General features: G+C 43.2%; 2 protein-coding genes across 9 annotated transcripts in view; both read left to right on the top strand.

The window, feature by feature from the left end:
* Positions 1-1,146: 1,146 nt before the first annotated feature.
* LOC110532551 (E3 ubiquitin-protein ligase NRDP1) lies at positions 1,147-11,394 on the top strand. 4 transcript variants are annotated; one of them, XM_036988557.2, is made up of 7 exons: positions 1,147-1,305; positions 6,585-6,651; positions 6,935-7,050; positions 7,235-7,506; positions 7,710-7,845; positions 9,525-9,628; positions 9,862-11,394. In XM_036988557.2, the coding sequence occupies exons 3-7, from the start codon at positions 6,961-6,963 to the stop codon at positions 10,214-10,216; spliced, it is 957 nt and encodes a 318-aa protein (XP_036844452.1). In that variant the 5' UTR covers positions 1,147-1,305; positions 6,585-6,651; positions 6,935-6,960; the 3' UTR covers positions 10,217-11,394. The 4 variants fall into 4 exon arrangements, with proteins under 4 accessions (XP_036844452.1, XP_036844448.1, XP_036844447.1 ...); XM_036988553.2 differs by having other exon boundaries at positions 6,585-6,660; XM_036988552.2 differs by having other exon boundaries at positions 1,202-1,663; positions 6,585-6,660.
* A 1,523-nt stretch (positions 11,395-12,917) lies between these two features.
* Positions 12,918-16,231, top strand: part of LOC110532550 (diacylglycerol kinase beta) — a 47,813-nt gene continuing 44,499 nt past the window's right edge. For 2 of the 5 annotated variants that reach the window (XM_021616538.3, XM_090185017.1), the window contains exon 1: positions 12,918-13,320. The gene's annotated coding sequence lies outside the window, so the exon portion shown is untranslated. The remainder of the gene's footprint in view (positions 13,321-16,231) is intronic. The other 3 variants (XM_090185016.1, XM_090185015.1, XM_090185014.1) reach the window with 2 other exon arrangements.

Here is a 16,231-nt window from a genome sequence, read left to right as displayed (position 1 = left end):
TCTAATGGGATAATAGATTATGAGTCTGATTTTAACAGAAGTCCAAAGAGGAGAACTCTTGAACCCCAGAGCCACCACACCCTCTCCTGGGCTTTATAAGTGGGATGCACTGTTGAGCGATACATCCCGGGGTGTTTGTGCTGATTGTACGGAGATTGTGACAGCCGGTTAAATGGCGTCCCTTGAGAAGGCAAGAACAATATGTACGTCAGGGGAAGTGCAGTATTATCCTAAGGAGACTAATACTTGGAATTCGGAGGAGGAATGGAAGGAAGGAAAAGAGGCAGGTCTAAGAGAGAGAGAGGTACCAACTGAAAGCTGACCAAGTGAAGGGGAAGATTCTCTGTGTTTGTGATGCTCGTCATTTGATGTGACGCAGACAGGGTGGCGTGACTGGTGAAACAGAACAGTCATTGTCTGTTCTTTTGCATTTTGATGTTGAGTCTTTGCCCGACAAAGTGATTTTTTTGTGCCGAATACATTACGTTGTTACAGGTGTCAAGCTTATGGGCATGTGGCGGCAGTCTGTAGAAGGGACGTTCCTAGGTGTGAGAAGTGTGCAGAAGGACAAAGGAATGTGTAGCATTGGGGAAATTAGTGGTATGTGTTAATTGTAGTGCCCATGGGTGCCCATGGGGCTGGGGATCAAAAATGTCCTGTGCGAGAGAGGTAGGTTGATGTTTCCAGGGTTAGAGTAGAAGTTGTCACATGCTGAGGCAGTGAAGAAAGTAGAGGAAGATGGGTCAAGGGGGGTGGATCCTGAGAGGAGTGGTGTGAGTAGTATATGAACCAGTACAGAGGGATAAAACAAGTAATATATGTTTCAGTAAGATTGGATTTTTGGCATTTATAGCAATGGTTATCAACTGTACTGCAGGGATGGAACGTAAGTCGCAGAAAATAGAGGTTTTGGTGGCAGCTGCAGAGAGGTATTGGGGTGTGCGAGATTTGATGTCAGAAGAGTTACAGGGTGTGTTAAGTGGTGGTGTCCCATCCTTTCAGGTTGTTGGGCTGAAGTAGGAATAAATCGATTTAAATAGTGGAGTATGGCATACATTTTTTTTAACGTGTATTTCTTTTCGATGGTAGGGTATTTTTTTTATTCGTAATTTTTTTCAAGCAAAGTATAATTGAGTTTTACTCCAGTCTAGTAGGTGGCGGTAATGCAGCATTTATTGGATGCCAACCTACTTTAAACCTCATTCGAGAAGAAGACACCCTCTCCTGGCTGGTTCATCGATGGCCTTTGGGAGCCAAAATATGATGGTTGTCTTGACCCCACAAGAGGCAGTGACACCCTGAAAAGTGAGTGGTCCCCCTGTGTGTAATCTCCCAGAGGACTCTAGGAGTCTGCCACTTGCACAGGAAAATGGAGCCCCCCCCGAATGGCCCCAAACTTGAGAGCCCGTATCCAAAGCTGAATTACAAAGAAGATTTTGTGATTCCCCCCCCTCCCAATTATGTCAACAGAAAAACGAAAGAAAATATTTTTATCCTAAATGTTTTAATATAATTTTATTTCAATAATTTCGGACACCCCAAGCTCTGGTTGCATAGCACCGCGAGGAGATGTAGGAGTGGCTTGCTTGCTAAACCAGCTACTATACCTAGTTAGCAGAGAGGTCTGAAATTGTCGCAGCAATTTTGCTTGTGCCTCAAACACGTAAGTTTTCATTCCGATCACAGATTATTATATATATTTTTTTAAATGGTTACAGTCTGATATAGCTAGCAAGTCAACAACAGTTGGCTAGCTAATGTTAGCTAGTCAGCTGCAGTGCTAGCTAGGTAGCCAGCATTAACTAGCTAGTTGGGTTTAACGTTAGCTATTTTCTAAACAAAAAAACGAATGTTGACTCCTTGGTGGCAACTTGCTAACTAACTAGCAGCTAGCTAGTAAAACAAAAATATATTTAAGCTACAGTGCATTCGTATATCTAGTAGTGGCTAACGTTAGATTGCTAACCAACTAACATTAGCTAGCTAGATTGAGCTGGCTATCACAGTCTGTAAAATGCCCTGTAATATCAGATAGCTAGATATGCGAAAAGGATCTCTTATTTAACCACTCCTCAAACCCACCCCCCTGCCATAACGTTACTGAAAATAGGTCACTGGTCAGCTTGAACAACACGAGCTTCCACTCATATAATGGGAGGCTACACAGTTGGCATAAAGATTAGACAGCAAGGGTGTAAAACAGATTCTCAATTAGAGAAATATTGTCATTTTAATCTACCATTAGGAAATCGTTTTTCAGTTTAATATTATAATTCTGTCGTTCTAGCTTTCCCCACATGCCTTGATCAGTCTTCACCTGTATCTAGGAAAACACAATAGCCTAATGAACAGCCTAATTGGATTTAAACTACAGTCTATCATCTATAGTAGCTACACTACATTACCAAAAGTATGTGAACACCTGTTCGTTGAACATCTCATTCCAAAATCATGGTCATTAATATAGAGTTGGTCAGCCTCCACTCTTCTGGGAAAGATGTCAACTAGATGTTAGAACATTGCTGTGGGGACTTGCTTCCATTCAGCCACAAGAGCATTAGTGAGGTTGGGCTATTAGGCCTGGCTCGCAGTCGGCGTACCAATTAATCACAAAAGTGTTCATTGGGGTTAAGGTCGGGGCTCTGTCCAGGCCAGTCAAGTTCTTCCACACAGATCTCGACAAACCATTTCTGTATGGACCTCGCTTTGTGCATGGGGGCATTGTCATGCTGAAACAGGAAAGGGCCTTCCCTAAACTGTTGCCACAAAGTTTGAAGCAAAGAATTGTCTAGGATGTCATTGTACATAACATTACTGAAAATAACGCAGTAGCGTTAAGATTTCCCCTCACTGGAACTAAGGGGCCTAGCCCAAACCATAAAACAGCCCCAGACCATTATTCCTCATCCACAGAACTTTACAGTTGGCACTATGCATTTGGCACTATGCATCTGCCAAACCCAGATTTGTCTGTCAGACTACCAGATGGTGAAGCATGATTCATCACTCCAGAGAACAGGTTTCCACTGCTCCAAAATCCATTGGCGGTGAGCTTCACACCACTCCAGCTGATGCTTGGCATTGCGATGCTTGGTATGGTGATCTTAGGCTTGTGGCTTCTGTTTGGCCATAGAAACCCATTTCATGAAGCTCCCGACGAATAGTTCTTGTGCTGATGTTACTTCCAGAGGCAGTTTGGAACTCAGTAATGAGTGTTGCAACTGAGGACAGACTATTTTTACGCACTTCAGCACTCTGTCCCGTTCTGTGAGCTTGTGTGGCCTACCACTTCACGGCTGAGCCGTTGTTGCTCCTAGACGTTTCCACTTCACAATAACAGCACTTACAGTTGACTGGGGCAGCTCTAACAGGGCAGAAATTTGACCAACTGACTTGTTGGAAAGGTGGCATCCTATAACGGTGCCACGTTGAAAGTCACTGAGCTCTTCAGTAATGCCATTCTACTGCCAATGTTTGTCTATTGAGATTGCATTGCTGTGTGCTCGATTTTATACACCTGTCAGCAACAGGTGTGGCTAATTTTTTAAAATGTATTTTACCTTTATTTAACTAGACAAGTCAGTTAAGAACAAATTCTTATTTTCAATGACGGCCTAGGAACAGTGGGTTAACTGCCTGTTCAGGGGCAGAACGACAGATTTGTACCTTGTCAGCTCGGGGATTTGAACTTGCAACCTTTCGGTCCAAAGCTCTAACCACTAGGCTACCCTGCCGCTCCAAAATAGCCAAATCCAGTAATTTGAAGGGGTGTCCACATACTTTCAACTCTCAACCACCACTTGAGAAGATAAACCATAGTCAGATCGAACTACGCTGATGCCCTGTTTCATCATCTTCAGTGTGCCAGAAAGACCATATATTTAGATACTAGCTAGATGTTATCGCAGTGCCCCACTTATTTTACAGCTGATCTACCAATCATTGATTTCATTGTCATGCACTTCAGGTGACAATATTACAGATGTGTGTACCTGCACTGTGCCTGGGCTGAGAAGCATAATAATTATTTAATTGTACCTTTTATTTAACCAGGTAAGCTAGTTGAACAAGTTCTCATTTACAACTGCGACCTGGCCAAGATAAAGCAAAGCAGTGCGACACAAACAACAGAGTTACACATGCAATAAACAAGCGTACAGTCAATAACACAATAGAAAAAAAGAAAGTCTATATGCAGTGTGTGCAAATGGCGTGAGGTAGGCAATAAATAGGCCATAGTACCAAAATAATTACAATTTGCAGATTAACACTGGAGTGATAAATGAGCAGACGATGATGTGCAAGTAGAGATACTGGTGTGCAAAAGAGCAGAAAAGTAAATAAAAACAATATGGGGATGAGGTAGGTAGATTGGGTGGGCTATTTACAGATGGACTATGTACAGCTGCAGCGATCGGTTAGCTGCTCAGATAGCTGAGGTTTAAAGTTAGTGAGGGAAATATAAGTCTCCAGCTTCAGCGATTTTTGCAATTTGTTCCAGTCACTGGCAGCAGAGAACTGGAAGGAAAGGCAGTCAAAGGAGGTGTTGGCTTTGGGGATGACCAGTGAGATATACAGTGGGGCAAAAAAGTATTTAGTCAGCCACCAATTGTGCAAGTTCTCCCACTTAAAAAGATGAGGCCTGTAATTTTCATCATAGGTACACTTCAAATATGACAGGCAAAATGAGAAAAAAATCCAGAAAATCACATTGTAGGTTATTAATGAATTTATTTGCAAATTATGGTGGAAAATAACTATTTGGTCACCTACAAACAAGCAAGATTTCTGGCTCTCACAGACCTGTAACTTCTTCTTTAAGAGGCTCCTCTGTCCTCCACTTGTTACCTGTATTAATGGCACCTGTTTGAACTTGTTATCAGTATAAAATACACTTGTCCACAACCTCACAGTCACACTTCAAACTCCACTATGGCCAAGACCAAAGAGCTGTCAAAGGACACCAGAAACAATTGTAGACCTGCACCAGGCTGGGAAGACTGAATCTGCAATAGGTAAGCAGCTTGGTTTGAAGAAATCAACTGTGGGAGAAATTATTAGGAAATGGAAGACATACAAGACCACTGATAATCTCCCTCGATCTGGGGCTCCACGCAAGATCTCACCCCGTGGGGTCAAAATGATCACAAGAACGATGAGCAAAAATCCCAGAACCACACGGGGGGGACCTAGTGAATGACCTGCAAGGAGCTGGGACCAAAGTAACAAAGCCTACCATCAGCAAGGGCATTGAAGATTAAACGTGGCTGGGTCTTTCAGCATGACAATGATCCCAAACACACCGCCCGGGCAACGAAGGAGTGGCTTCGTAAGAAGCATTTCAAGGTCCCGGAGAGGCCTAGCCAGTCTCCAGATCTCAACCCCATAGAAAATCTTTGGAGGGAGTTGAAAGTCTGTTGCCCAGCAACAGCCCCAAAACATCACTGCTCTAGAGGAGATCTGCATGGAGGAATGGGCCAAAATACCAGCAACAGTGTGTGAAAACCTTGTGAAGACTTACAGAAAACGTTTGACCTCTGTCATTGCCAACAAAGGGTATATAACAAAGTATTGACAAACTTTTGTTATTGACCAAATACTTATTTTCCACCATAATTAGCTAATTAATTAAAAATCCTACAATGTTTTTTTTCTCATTTTGTCTGTCATAGTTGAAGTGTACCGATGATAAATTACAGGCCTCATCTTTTTAAGTGGGAGAACTTGCACAATTAGTGGCTGACTAAATACTTTTTTTGCCCCACTGTACCTGCTGGAGCACATGCTACGGGTGGGTGTTGTTATCATGACCAGTGAGCTGAGATAAGGTGGAGCTTTACCTAGCATAGACTTCTAGATGACCTGGAGCAAGTGGGTCTGGCGACGAATATGTAGCGAGGGCCAGCCGACAAGAGCATACAGTTCGCAGTGGTGGGTGGTATAAGGGGCTTTGGTAACAAAACGGATGGCACTGTTAGACTGCATCCAGTTTGCTGAGTAGAGTATTGGAAGCTATTTTGTAAAGGACATCGTCTAGGATCGGTAGGATAGTCAGTTTTACTAGGGTAAGTTTGGTGGCGTGAGTGAAGGAGGCTTTGTTGCAAAGATGAAGATGCATGTCGTGATTAATCCCAAGGATATTGTGTAGGCCTAATTACTGTGTAATTGTCTTAAGACCCAAGCCACCCCCTGTACCAAGACTTTGAACTACTCCCCTCTGGGCGCAGGTATAGGGCACCCCTCAGCAGGAAAAACAGAACTAGACAATAATTTGTGCCAGGTGTGATATCCCTTCTAAATAGCTCGGGATAATGTACCTATCGACTCAGTAAGGCCCGCAGGCTAGTCTTTTTTAAATTATTACAAAAAAAATGTTTTATTGGTATGTAACTTATGAAAGTTGTATTGCCAATTTTTTTTGTGTTTAAACACCACTTTAAACGTGTACATGACACTGCAACAAAATTGCCCCATGGGGACAATAAAGTCAGTAAGTAAGGTCCAGTAAATGTATTAAATGCCTGCAAATGTGCTTCCCAGTTAGACTTAGCTATGTGTCTGATTGAGTCTGTCTCTCCATACAGTGTGCCATCCAAACCACTCCATGTGACCTTTAACAGTCCTGCTGAATAGGAGAAATGAGGACCATTTGTGAGTGAGGTACCACTACTGCTTTTCTTTTGTTCACTCACTAATTCTCTCAAGCTACTGGCTTGAGCCACTCCAAATGGTTTAGTATGATGATATAGCTGAAGTTGTTTAATATGGTAACAAGGCTTGACCTTGAAGTTATGTTAATTGCACAGGATAAAGTGGGTATGTTCATTTTGCTGCATTTCTTCTGCAGATATCCCATAAACACTCCTGGACAGGTTTGCATTGGTGAGATGGATTTTCTCCCGGCATTGACTCACCTATGCCTTGTATTCTGCAGAAATTGGTGTGTATCAGTGATGTGCCATGGGGTACGACGTCACCAGGTTCCAAGGGGAGGTGGATGAAGACCTGCTTTGTCCCATCTGCAGCATGGTACTGGAGGAGCCAGTGCAGGTTAATGGCCTACTATACGTCCTATACCGCTGGACCAGATCTATTACAATGACTTATTTTGTTTATCCTTTATTTAGACAGGTTGTCACAGTTCTTAATATAGACCTTTCACTGATTTCAAACAATATACTTATTTTCCCATCTTCCCTTTTCCCATCTCCGCTCCTTTTTCTCCTATGTCTAGGCCCCACACTGTGAGCATGCCTTCTGCAACGCCTGCATCACCCAGTGGTTCAACCAGCAGCAGATCTGTCCTGTGGACCGCAGCGTGGTGACACTGGCTCACCTCCGGCCTGTGCCCCGCATCATGCGCAACATGCTCTCCAAACTCCAAATCGCTTGTGACAACGCTGGCTTCGGCTGCCCAGCCACACTGCGGCTAGATCAACTGCAGTCTCACCTGAAGGACTGCGAGCACAACCCCAAAAGACCTGTCAACTGTGAGGAGGGCTGTGGGTAGGTGAAATTAGAGCACATTACACAGCAAGGTAGACCAGACAGAATGGGAAAACATGGCTGTGACTTTTGAGTTGCTGGGCATGCCGTACCACCATTGCAGAATGTGACATTACCTAGTCTTGTATTTATTATTTAGTATTGTAGTGGTCTCTAGAGTGACGTAGTGGCTTTAATTTCATAATGTCACAATCTCGCCGCAGGCTGGAGATGCCGAAAGATGAGATGTGCAACCACAACTGCATCAAGCACTTACGTGGCGTGGTACAGCAGCAGCAGACCAAGATCTCTGAACTAGAGAAAAATGCTGCAGAGCACAAACACCAGCTGGGGGAACAAGTAAGCACACACACACTCTCATGTTGCATACATATACCCCAGTAGAGGCTGCTGAGGGGAGAACGGCTCATAAATGGCTGGAACAGCATGAATGGAATGGCATCAAACACATGGAAACCATGTGTTTGATGTACACTGCTCAAAAAAATAAAGGGAACACTTAAACAACAATGTAACTCCAAGTCAATCACACTTCTGTGAAATCAAACTGTCCACTTAGGAAGCAACACTGATTGACAATACATTTCACATGCTGTTGTGCAAATGGAATAGACAACAGGTGGAAATTATAGGCAATTAGCAAGACACCCCCAATAAAGGAGTGGTTCTGCAGGTGGTGACCACAGACCACTTCTCAGTTCCTATGCTTCCTGGCTGATGTTTTGGTCACTTTTGAATGCTGGCGGTGCTTTCACTCTAGTGGTAGCATGAGACGGAGTCTACAACCCACACAAGTGGCTCAGGTAGTGCAGCTCATCCAGGATGGCACATCAATGCAAGAAGGTTTGCTGTGTCTGTCAGTGTAGTGTCCAGAGCATAGAGGCGCTACCAGGAGACGGGCCAGTACATCAGGAGACGTGGAGAAGGCCGTAGGAGGGCAACAACCCAGCAGCAGGACCGCTTACAGCCCAACAGCGTGCAGGACGTTTGGCATTTGCCAGAGAACACCAAGATTGGCAAATTCGCCACTGGCGCCCTGTGCTCTTCACAGATGAAAGCAGGTTCACACTGAGCACATGTGACAGAGTCTGGAGACGCCTTGGAGAACGTTCTGCTGCCTGCAACATCCTCCAGCATGACCGGTTTGGCGGTGGGTCAGTCATGGTGTGGGGTGGCATTTCTTTGGGGGGCCGCACAGCCCTCCATGTGCTCGCCAGAGGAAGCCTGACTGCCATTAGGTACCGAGATGAGATCCTCAGACCCCTTGTGAGACCATATGCTGGTGCGGTTGGCCCTAGGTTCCTCCTAATGCAAGACAATGCTAGACCTCATGTGGCTGGAGTGTGTCAGCAGTTCCTGCAAGAGGAAGGCATTGATGCTATGGACTGGCCCGCCCGTTCCCCAGACCTGAATCCAATTGAGCACATCTGTGACATCATGTCTCGCTCCATCCACCAATGCCACGTTGCACCACAGACTGTTCAGGAGTTGGCGGATGCTTTAGTCCAGGTCTGGGAGGAGATCCCTCAGGAGACCATCCGCCACCTCATCAGGAGCATGCCCAGGCGTTGTAGGTAGGTCATACAGGCACGTGGAGGCCACACACACTACTGAGCCTCATTTTGACTTGTTTTAAGGACATTACATCAAAGTTGGATCAGCCTGTAGTGTGGTTTTCCACTTTAATTTTGTGTGACTCCAAATCCAGACCTCCATGGGTTGATAAATTTGATTTCCATTGATCATTTGTGTTGTTGTCAGCACATTCAACTATGTTAAGAAAAAAGTATTTAATAAGAATATTTCATTCATTCAGATCTAGGATGTGTTATTTTAGTGTTCCCTTTATTTTTTTGAGCAGTGTATTTGATACCATTCTGCTCCAACCATTATCACGAGCCCGTCCTCCCCAATTAAGGCTCCACCAACCTCCTGTGATATACCTGTATGCAAATCCATTAGTGCTCTGTTCCTCAATGTTCAGGGATCTGGTGTGTGTGTGTTTCTTCCATTGTCAGAAACGGGACATCCAGCTGCTAAAAGCAAACATGAGAGCAATACGCAGTGCAAACCCCAACATGCAGAACCTGGAGGAGAGCATTGAGTACAACGAGATCCTGGAGTGAGTTTACTCTCCTGTCCCTTTGGCCCTCTCCTCTAGAATATTTTCAGGAGTTTTAGCACTTGATTTCAGCCTCAAGTCTATTATGTTGGATATTGTTTGACTGCTACAATCATTCAAACTCACTTTAAAAATCACATTTATTAAGCCCTTTTTACATTAGCGTGTTGTCACAGTGCTTTAGAGCTAAAGATCCTATTCCACATCTCACCTGTTCCTGACCTGCCCAACAGATGGGTCAACTCCCTCCAACCTGTGCGGGTGACGCGCTGGGGCGGGATGATCTCCACGCCAGATGCAGTTCTCCAGGCGGTCATCAAGCGTTCGCTCATCGACAGCGGCTGTCCTCTGTCCATCATTAACGAGCTGATTGAGAACGCCCACGAAAGGAATTGGCCGCAGGGCCTGGCCACGCTGGAGACGCGGCAGATGAACCGGCGCTACTATGAAAACTACGTGGCCAAGCGGATCCCTGGGAAACAGGCGGTGGTGGTGATGGCCTGTGAGAACCAACACATGGGAGAGGACATGATCCTAGAGCCTGGCCTGGTCATGATCTTTGCCCATGGAGTGGAGGAGATCTTATAAGTAGATCTTATAATAACCCAACACTAGGAGCAGGGGGTCTAGCATGGCAGAGAGGAGTGCAAACCGGACATTTTGATTCTTGAGTTATTACTCATCTCTAAAAAATATCATAAAAAAATACTCCTTCTCAATTTAATGGTAATAATGGGTCTATTTCTTAATGACAGTTGATATGTCAGTTTGTCTCTAAAGATAAGTGGTTGTAGGGGAAATGAAAATATCTCAATGGCTCCTAAAATGAACAGAAGAGTATTACTTACATATGAGCTTATTTAATATCTTTGCCTTAAAAGGACATTTCAAATACACCTGGAAAGAGAACCTAACTGATAATACCCAGGATATTCTAAGATGGAATGTTTGAGAGTCGCATAATAAAAAGCTATACCTGATCTCCTAGGCTTCTCGGGTTCCCCCCATCCTACACCTTGTACTATGTAAATTAATTCATATAAAAAAAATCATGTAAATACAAATATTATATTGAAAAAAAATACACATTCTCAAGCTATTCTTGTTATACAGTAATTAGACTGTGGATTTTGTCAGTTGGCATCCATGTGTTTAAGGATGCTGCTCTGGACATTTTGCTCACTTCAGCGTTGTTTTTTGCTAATCATGTCATGACAGTTGTACGCCATGATGTTTTGCTTCTCGTTTATTACATTTTTGTTGTGCCATGCATTTTATTTATAGATTTTGAAGACCTGCTGGGGCGGGATCTCCACACCAGAAGCAGTATGCTTGAAGATGTTTTTTTGTGTTATGTAAATACATTTGTCATTTTAGAAAATTGAAGTTCATTGCTTCCGTTGTACTTAGTGAACATGAAGTTGGGTCCAATTGACGTTAAACCATTGGAATGTAACAGTGTAGTTTTACCTGTTTTATTTTATAAATGGTTGATGCTTGTTTGTGTTGATATTAATTGACAATTTCTTATTTTTACCAAACTATTTTATCTAAAAGCTTTGAATTATTGAATGATAGAGTGACAAGGGACTTGATCTAAAGACATGCAGTCGAAAACAACCATGTGGAAATCTAACTTCAATGCTACTTCGTTAGTGTCACCATAATGAGATACATTTGGATTGAGTTGTCATTTTGTGTCCTTTTATCTTTTGTGCTGTGGGGTAAAGATGAAGGAAAAAATAAAATTGTGATCTTGATTGTCATCATGGTACAGTACTGCATGGCTTTTTTCTCATGCCATTGAGTCATTCCTACATGCAGGGCCTCTATACATCATGATTTCTGATGATTAGCACTCTAAGCAGCAGCCTATCTGGCAATGCTCTCTCTGTCCACCCACACAAACACCCACATGGTCAGACATTGTGCATGTCTACAGCAGCAGTGTCTAGTGAGCTCTTGCCAGCAGCCCATACTCTATTGAGGCCTTTCCTTTTAAATCTTTCCCTTTGTTGTGAATGGTTGGAATATCATGCGATTTGCCAAAGGGCATGCTTTTGTTATTGTGCCTGAAAATCCTCTGGTTCATCATCTGGTATTAAATGATCTAATGGATTGAGACACCTTTTTACTTGTATGCCAATAATTGTACTGTTGGACTGGATTTTACAATGCACAACTGTTTGTTCAGTGATTCAACCTCAAATTCACACCATCAAAGGGTCAGAATCAATAATTAGGCTACTGTCAGTCCATCATTGCCTCAACACACTTATGGGACTGCTGTCACATTCGATTATCTATAGATGTTCCATAATATAGGCTACTAATGTAACAAAGCAGTTGGGAGCTCATAGGCCTAATGTCTCGAGCACACTGACAGTGTCATTGCATTTTGTTAAACCAGCTACGTTTGACTGCAGCGGCTTTTATAGAGCGTTCTGTGTGGTCCATACATTGGATTTCTCGAACTTACGCCTTGATCACACCGACGGTGTTATTGCGCAAAATGGTGAGCAGCAGCACCTGGATAAGTGTGCAATAAAAGTTCAACATTCCCCTTCTACTACCAATTCTGTCAAGCGGTCTACAGTTTGAAGCATACTTTCGATAAATCCAATGTAAGCACCACAGAGAACGCACTGCAACTGCCTCTGCAAGCAATGTTGCAAGGAAATTAGAAATGAATGTTCTTTTGGTGCACCAAAATGCAAAGAGCTGTCTGTGATCGAGGCGTTATTCGTTACACTGTATGTGTAGATGGCTTGACAGAAATGGTAGCAGAAGGTGAATGTTGAACTTTTGTTGCACACTATCCAGATGATGCTGCGTACCATTTTGCGCATGACACTGTAGGTGTGATCGAGGCTTGCTATTTATTTTACATAGCACACCCACCTGTGCCAAACGCGTTGATCACACCGACAGTGTTTTTGCGCAAAATGGCACGCAGCATCATCTAGATATGTGTATAACAAAAGTTCGTCACCTTCTGCTACCAGTTCTGTCAAGCCGTCTGCACATACAGTGAGATAAATCCAACGTATGCACTACATAGAGCGCACTGCAACTGCAACGCAATGCTGCAAGGCAAACGCCAGCGTTCCATTGAAAATGAATGTACCTCTGGTGTACCAAAAATCAATAACCCTATCCGTGTGAACGAGGCGAAACTGGTCCAGACTTCTTGGCGGAAGATGTACTGTAGTTCGCCATTTGAAAATCAAATGTAGGAAAAAATTCCTATCGATTGCAACTGAATTTGTCCATCGCTGCTCTATTATATAGCCTAGGGCACATAAATGATAAGAGAAGAACGCACATCCATATACTAGAGTAGACTGGGGTAAATGGGGCAAGCCCAATGTAGACTACATCCCCGCGTTAGTCAAAGTGCCCGCAGATGACAGTTCGAGGCGGTGCTTTGCTTTTTTTAATAGCTAGGGAGGGGTAAATCGCTGAGTCGGGCGTGGCAGTCAGCCAATCTTTCTTGTTATCTCTGGGTAAATGAAAGCTGACAGCTAGACTATCTTTCTTGCAGCGTCCACAGACAATTTCCGTCGATTTGCTGGGTGTAAAAACGTTGAATTGTGCCTCGATCCTCGCTGAGGAAATATCTTACCGGACGAACGGCACGACACTCCGTTTAAGGACGACAGACAGACAACGCTCATCATCGCGAAATATAGGTAAGCTAATTGATGCTCAAAACAGCCTCATTTAGAACTACTGGCTGAAGTTCTACGAATCGTGTATGCCTGTTCACAACTTTGCATACAGATATTGCCTGTGAATTTCGTTGCGCCGCTGCCAAGTTTGGGTAAGATACATATTTCATGGGAGAGACGGGATCCCTCGCCTCGCCCAACTGATCTGTTGGTTCTCTGGTTGGGCAAAACAGGCTACTTTTGAGTGGGATCCTACTGATACATCCAATGATGGGTTTCTATATACATTGGCTATATCTGCAGCTTCTGTTCCCATGTTTCTCCCCTTTGAAACCTATAGCCTAACCTTTAGACATGCTCCTCTTTAGACTATAGTTAACATAGGGCATGTTTTATAGACTAGTAGGAGAGATAAGCTACTAAGCATATACGTCTAATATATACTGTTTAAGGTTTTACATAGTGTTAAACTGTCACCCTTATGGCTCAATATTGTAGACCAGACAGGTTGGAGACAAGTTTTACAACTGCCTGTAGACAATGTTGGACCTATGGTCCTTGATGCAAGGAGCTATGTCTGGATGGAAAATGCAATTTTGGTTTATATGATTTTCATTAGCAATGTGACATCCTTGCAAATAACTTTTGACTTTGAATAATACAGTTACTTGCCATCTAAATGATTAAAACAACTGACAAAGCAACACACTGCTCAACACATAGTTGCACCATTTAAGACATGATGTTTGTCCCTTCTGATATATTTACTTCACTGTGTGCTTATTTCGCTTGGTATGTGTCTCCTTAATCAAGTTACCTATGGGTAAACTAGGTCTTCTGGCCATGCATTTAGAACATGTTGGCAAGTAGCAATCAGAGTTGAACTACATTTTGGGCTTTCATCAGGTTTCCTTTAACATTTTACATTTTTCTGGGTCATGCAACCACAAACAGTCACAGGGATGGTTCTGAAACTTTAAATTTTGTCTTTTGAGTGAATTTCTGGCTGGACATATTGCCAGCATGATGTGGCCTAAAGGGTGCCTTGATAACCCTGCAAATAACTATTCCATTATTTGAACAACAGATTACCCAGAACATTTTAGGGATTTGAAACGACATGGTCATTTTTCATTGCTGGTGTAGTTTTTGCATTTCCATTCAAGTCAAGTGAGGTCATCAGTTCCTTTTTAAATCTATACCTTTTTAAATCTATACCATTTCCTGGTTTCCCTCCCCACTGGAAAATTGGTTGCCAAAAAACAGAAATGTTATCCTTGTTCAGGGAAAGACTGTCTCTTAATGAAAAAGTCATACTTAACCTGCACAGCTAAGTAATCATAGGGAAACACCGAGAGAGGCATTCCTGGTCAGGTCAACCTGTCGGTAAGGAAACAGACTATCTCTACAGACGGATCAGGAAGCGGGTCACACTATTGCTGCAGAGAAATTAAATGTAATTCATTAAATTAATCTAATAGGGATCTATAGAGCTTCTAGAGGGATTGTGTGTGTGTGTTTACGATCATGCAATCACACAATCTAAACATTTGATAATTTACTCCCTTTGCCCTATACACAGATTGTACATTTCAATGGTTTTACAATGGCAGTACAGTAAGAGTAAACAGATCCTCCAAACATGTGCTAACGCTCAGCGTGAAAGTGGCGTGGTTACTGGAGGGAAGGGTGCACCCTCACAAGTCCAGGCGGGTTTGTGTTTTTTTCTGTATTGTACGCACCACAGTGTTCCACGGGACTAACTCAACACAGCCTGCTGAATAGTATTTTTTTTTAACGTCATAGACATTGTTTGGTTAATAAAAAAGGCAACAAGCTGTGCCTCGCCCACATTTGCCAGAAATGTATGATTCATGCATAGGAGCCAAAGTCTTTCCACTCAGACAAACTCTGCCTAACATCTGCCATTTGTTGTTTATGTCTCAAATGTCATTAACCAAGTAATGGGTGAACTTCCAGTGATCCAAACTGTGTTATCAAGGAGTTGCACTCCAGCTCCAGAGGTCAACACTCAATAAAAAAAAGTTTTAAAAAAGATGTAGCAAAACTCATGTCATAGGCTTTGTTTTATTTTGGATGAACCTTGAGAAGTGACGTTCTGAGCAAAGGGTCCATTTTAGAGCAAGGATATCAAACTCATTTAACCCCAGGGGGCGCATTCAGTCTTCAATGAGGTCTGGAGGGCCGCACTGAAAATTGGTTATATTTCCTGTGCAAAAAATAATCCTCTAACCATAGATTTTGGAATGTTCAATGCTCCCTGTCTAGCTTTCATTTTAGTGATTATTACCCAGCTGGACACTATGTTTGTAGGTCCATTATCATTTCTACAGTTTATTTGGTTTTAGTCATTTTGTCCCTTTTTAGTCATTTTTTTTCTTTCTCAAACCACCTGTGGGTCGGATTAGACCCCGTATGTTTAACACCCCTGATTTAGAGAGAGGGAGTATTCCCCCATTCACAGGATGAGTCACAGTGGCGTGGGAGGAGAATGGTGGTAGCGCCGGGGAACACTCATAGCTGCTGGCTGGCTGGCTTGGCTGAGGGCTCCCCCTGCCCTCCCTCCCGTTAGTCACTCGTGGCAATGCTCTGATGGAGCATAGCTGATGTAGGGAAACACTTTCCATAGCAACCAGTCCTTCCTTCTGTCTGCTAACCTACCTGATGTCATTTAGCTGGGTGCTTATATTTGTCCTATTTAAACACATGCACAAGTGTATTATAACCATGTGTGAATTGGAAATGTTTTTTTTGCATATCCCAACTCCCCCTGAGACACCCTCAGAGTGGGGTCACCCATGGTCACGGCCAGGGTCTGCCAATATCAACGGCGACGCTGGAGCAATTAGGGTTAAGTGTCTTGATCAAGGGCACATCGGCAAATTTTTTTCACCACCTCAGCTCTGGGATT

The sequence above is a fragment of the Oncorhynchus mykiss genome, chromosome 9 (genome assembly GCF_057628025.1).
Source record: "Oncorhynchus mykiss isolate SJ-2025 chromosome 9, ASM5762802v1, whole genome shotgun sequence".
NCBI classification, from domain to species: domain Eukaryota; kingdom Metazoa; phylum Chordata; class Actinopteri; order Salmoniformes; family Salmonidae; genus Oncorhynchus; species Oncorhynchus mykiss.
The sequence above is the reverse complement of the archived record's forward strand: the minus strand, read 5'-3'. Positions and strand labels throughout refer to the sequence as shown.

Excerpts from the sequence above, each read along its gene's own strand:
- LOC110532551 (XM_036988557.2), top strand. The coding sequence starts at position 6,961 with ATGGGGTACGACGTCACCAGGTTCCAAGGGGAGGTGGATGAAGACCTG. Across the intron at positions 7,846-9,524 it reads AACACCAGCTGGGGGAACAA|AAACGGGACATCCAGCTGCT; the intron begins GTAAGCACACAC and ends TTCCATTGTCAG. Across the intron at positions 9,629-9,861 it reads GAGTACAACGAGATCCTGGA|ATGGGTCAACTCCCTCCAAC; the intron begins GTGAGTTTACTC and ends CCTGCCCAACAG.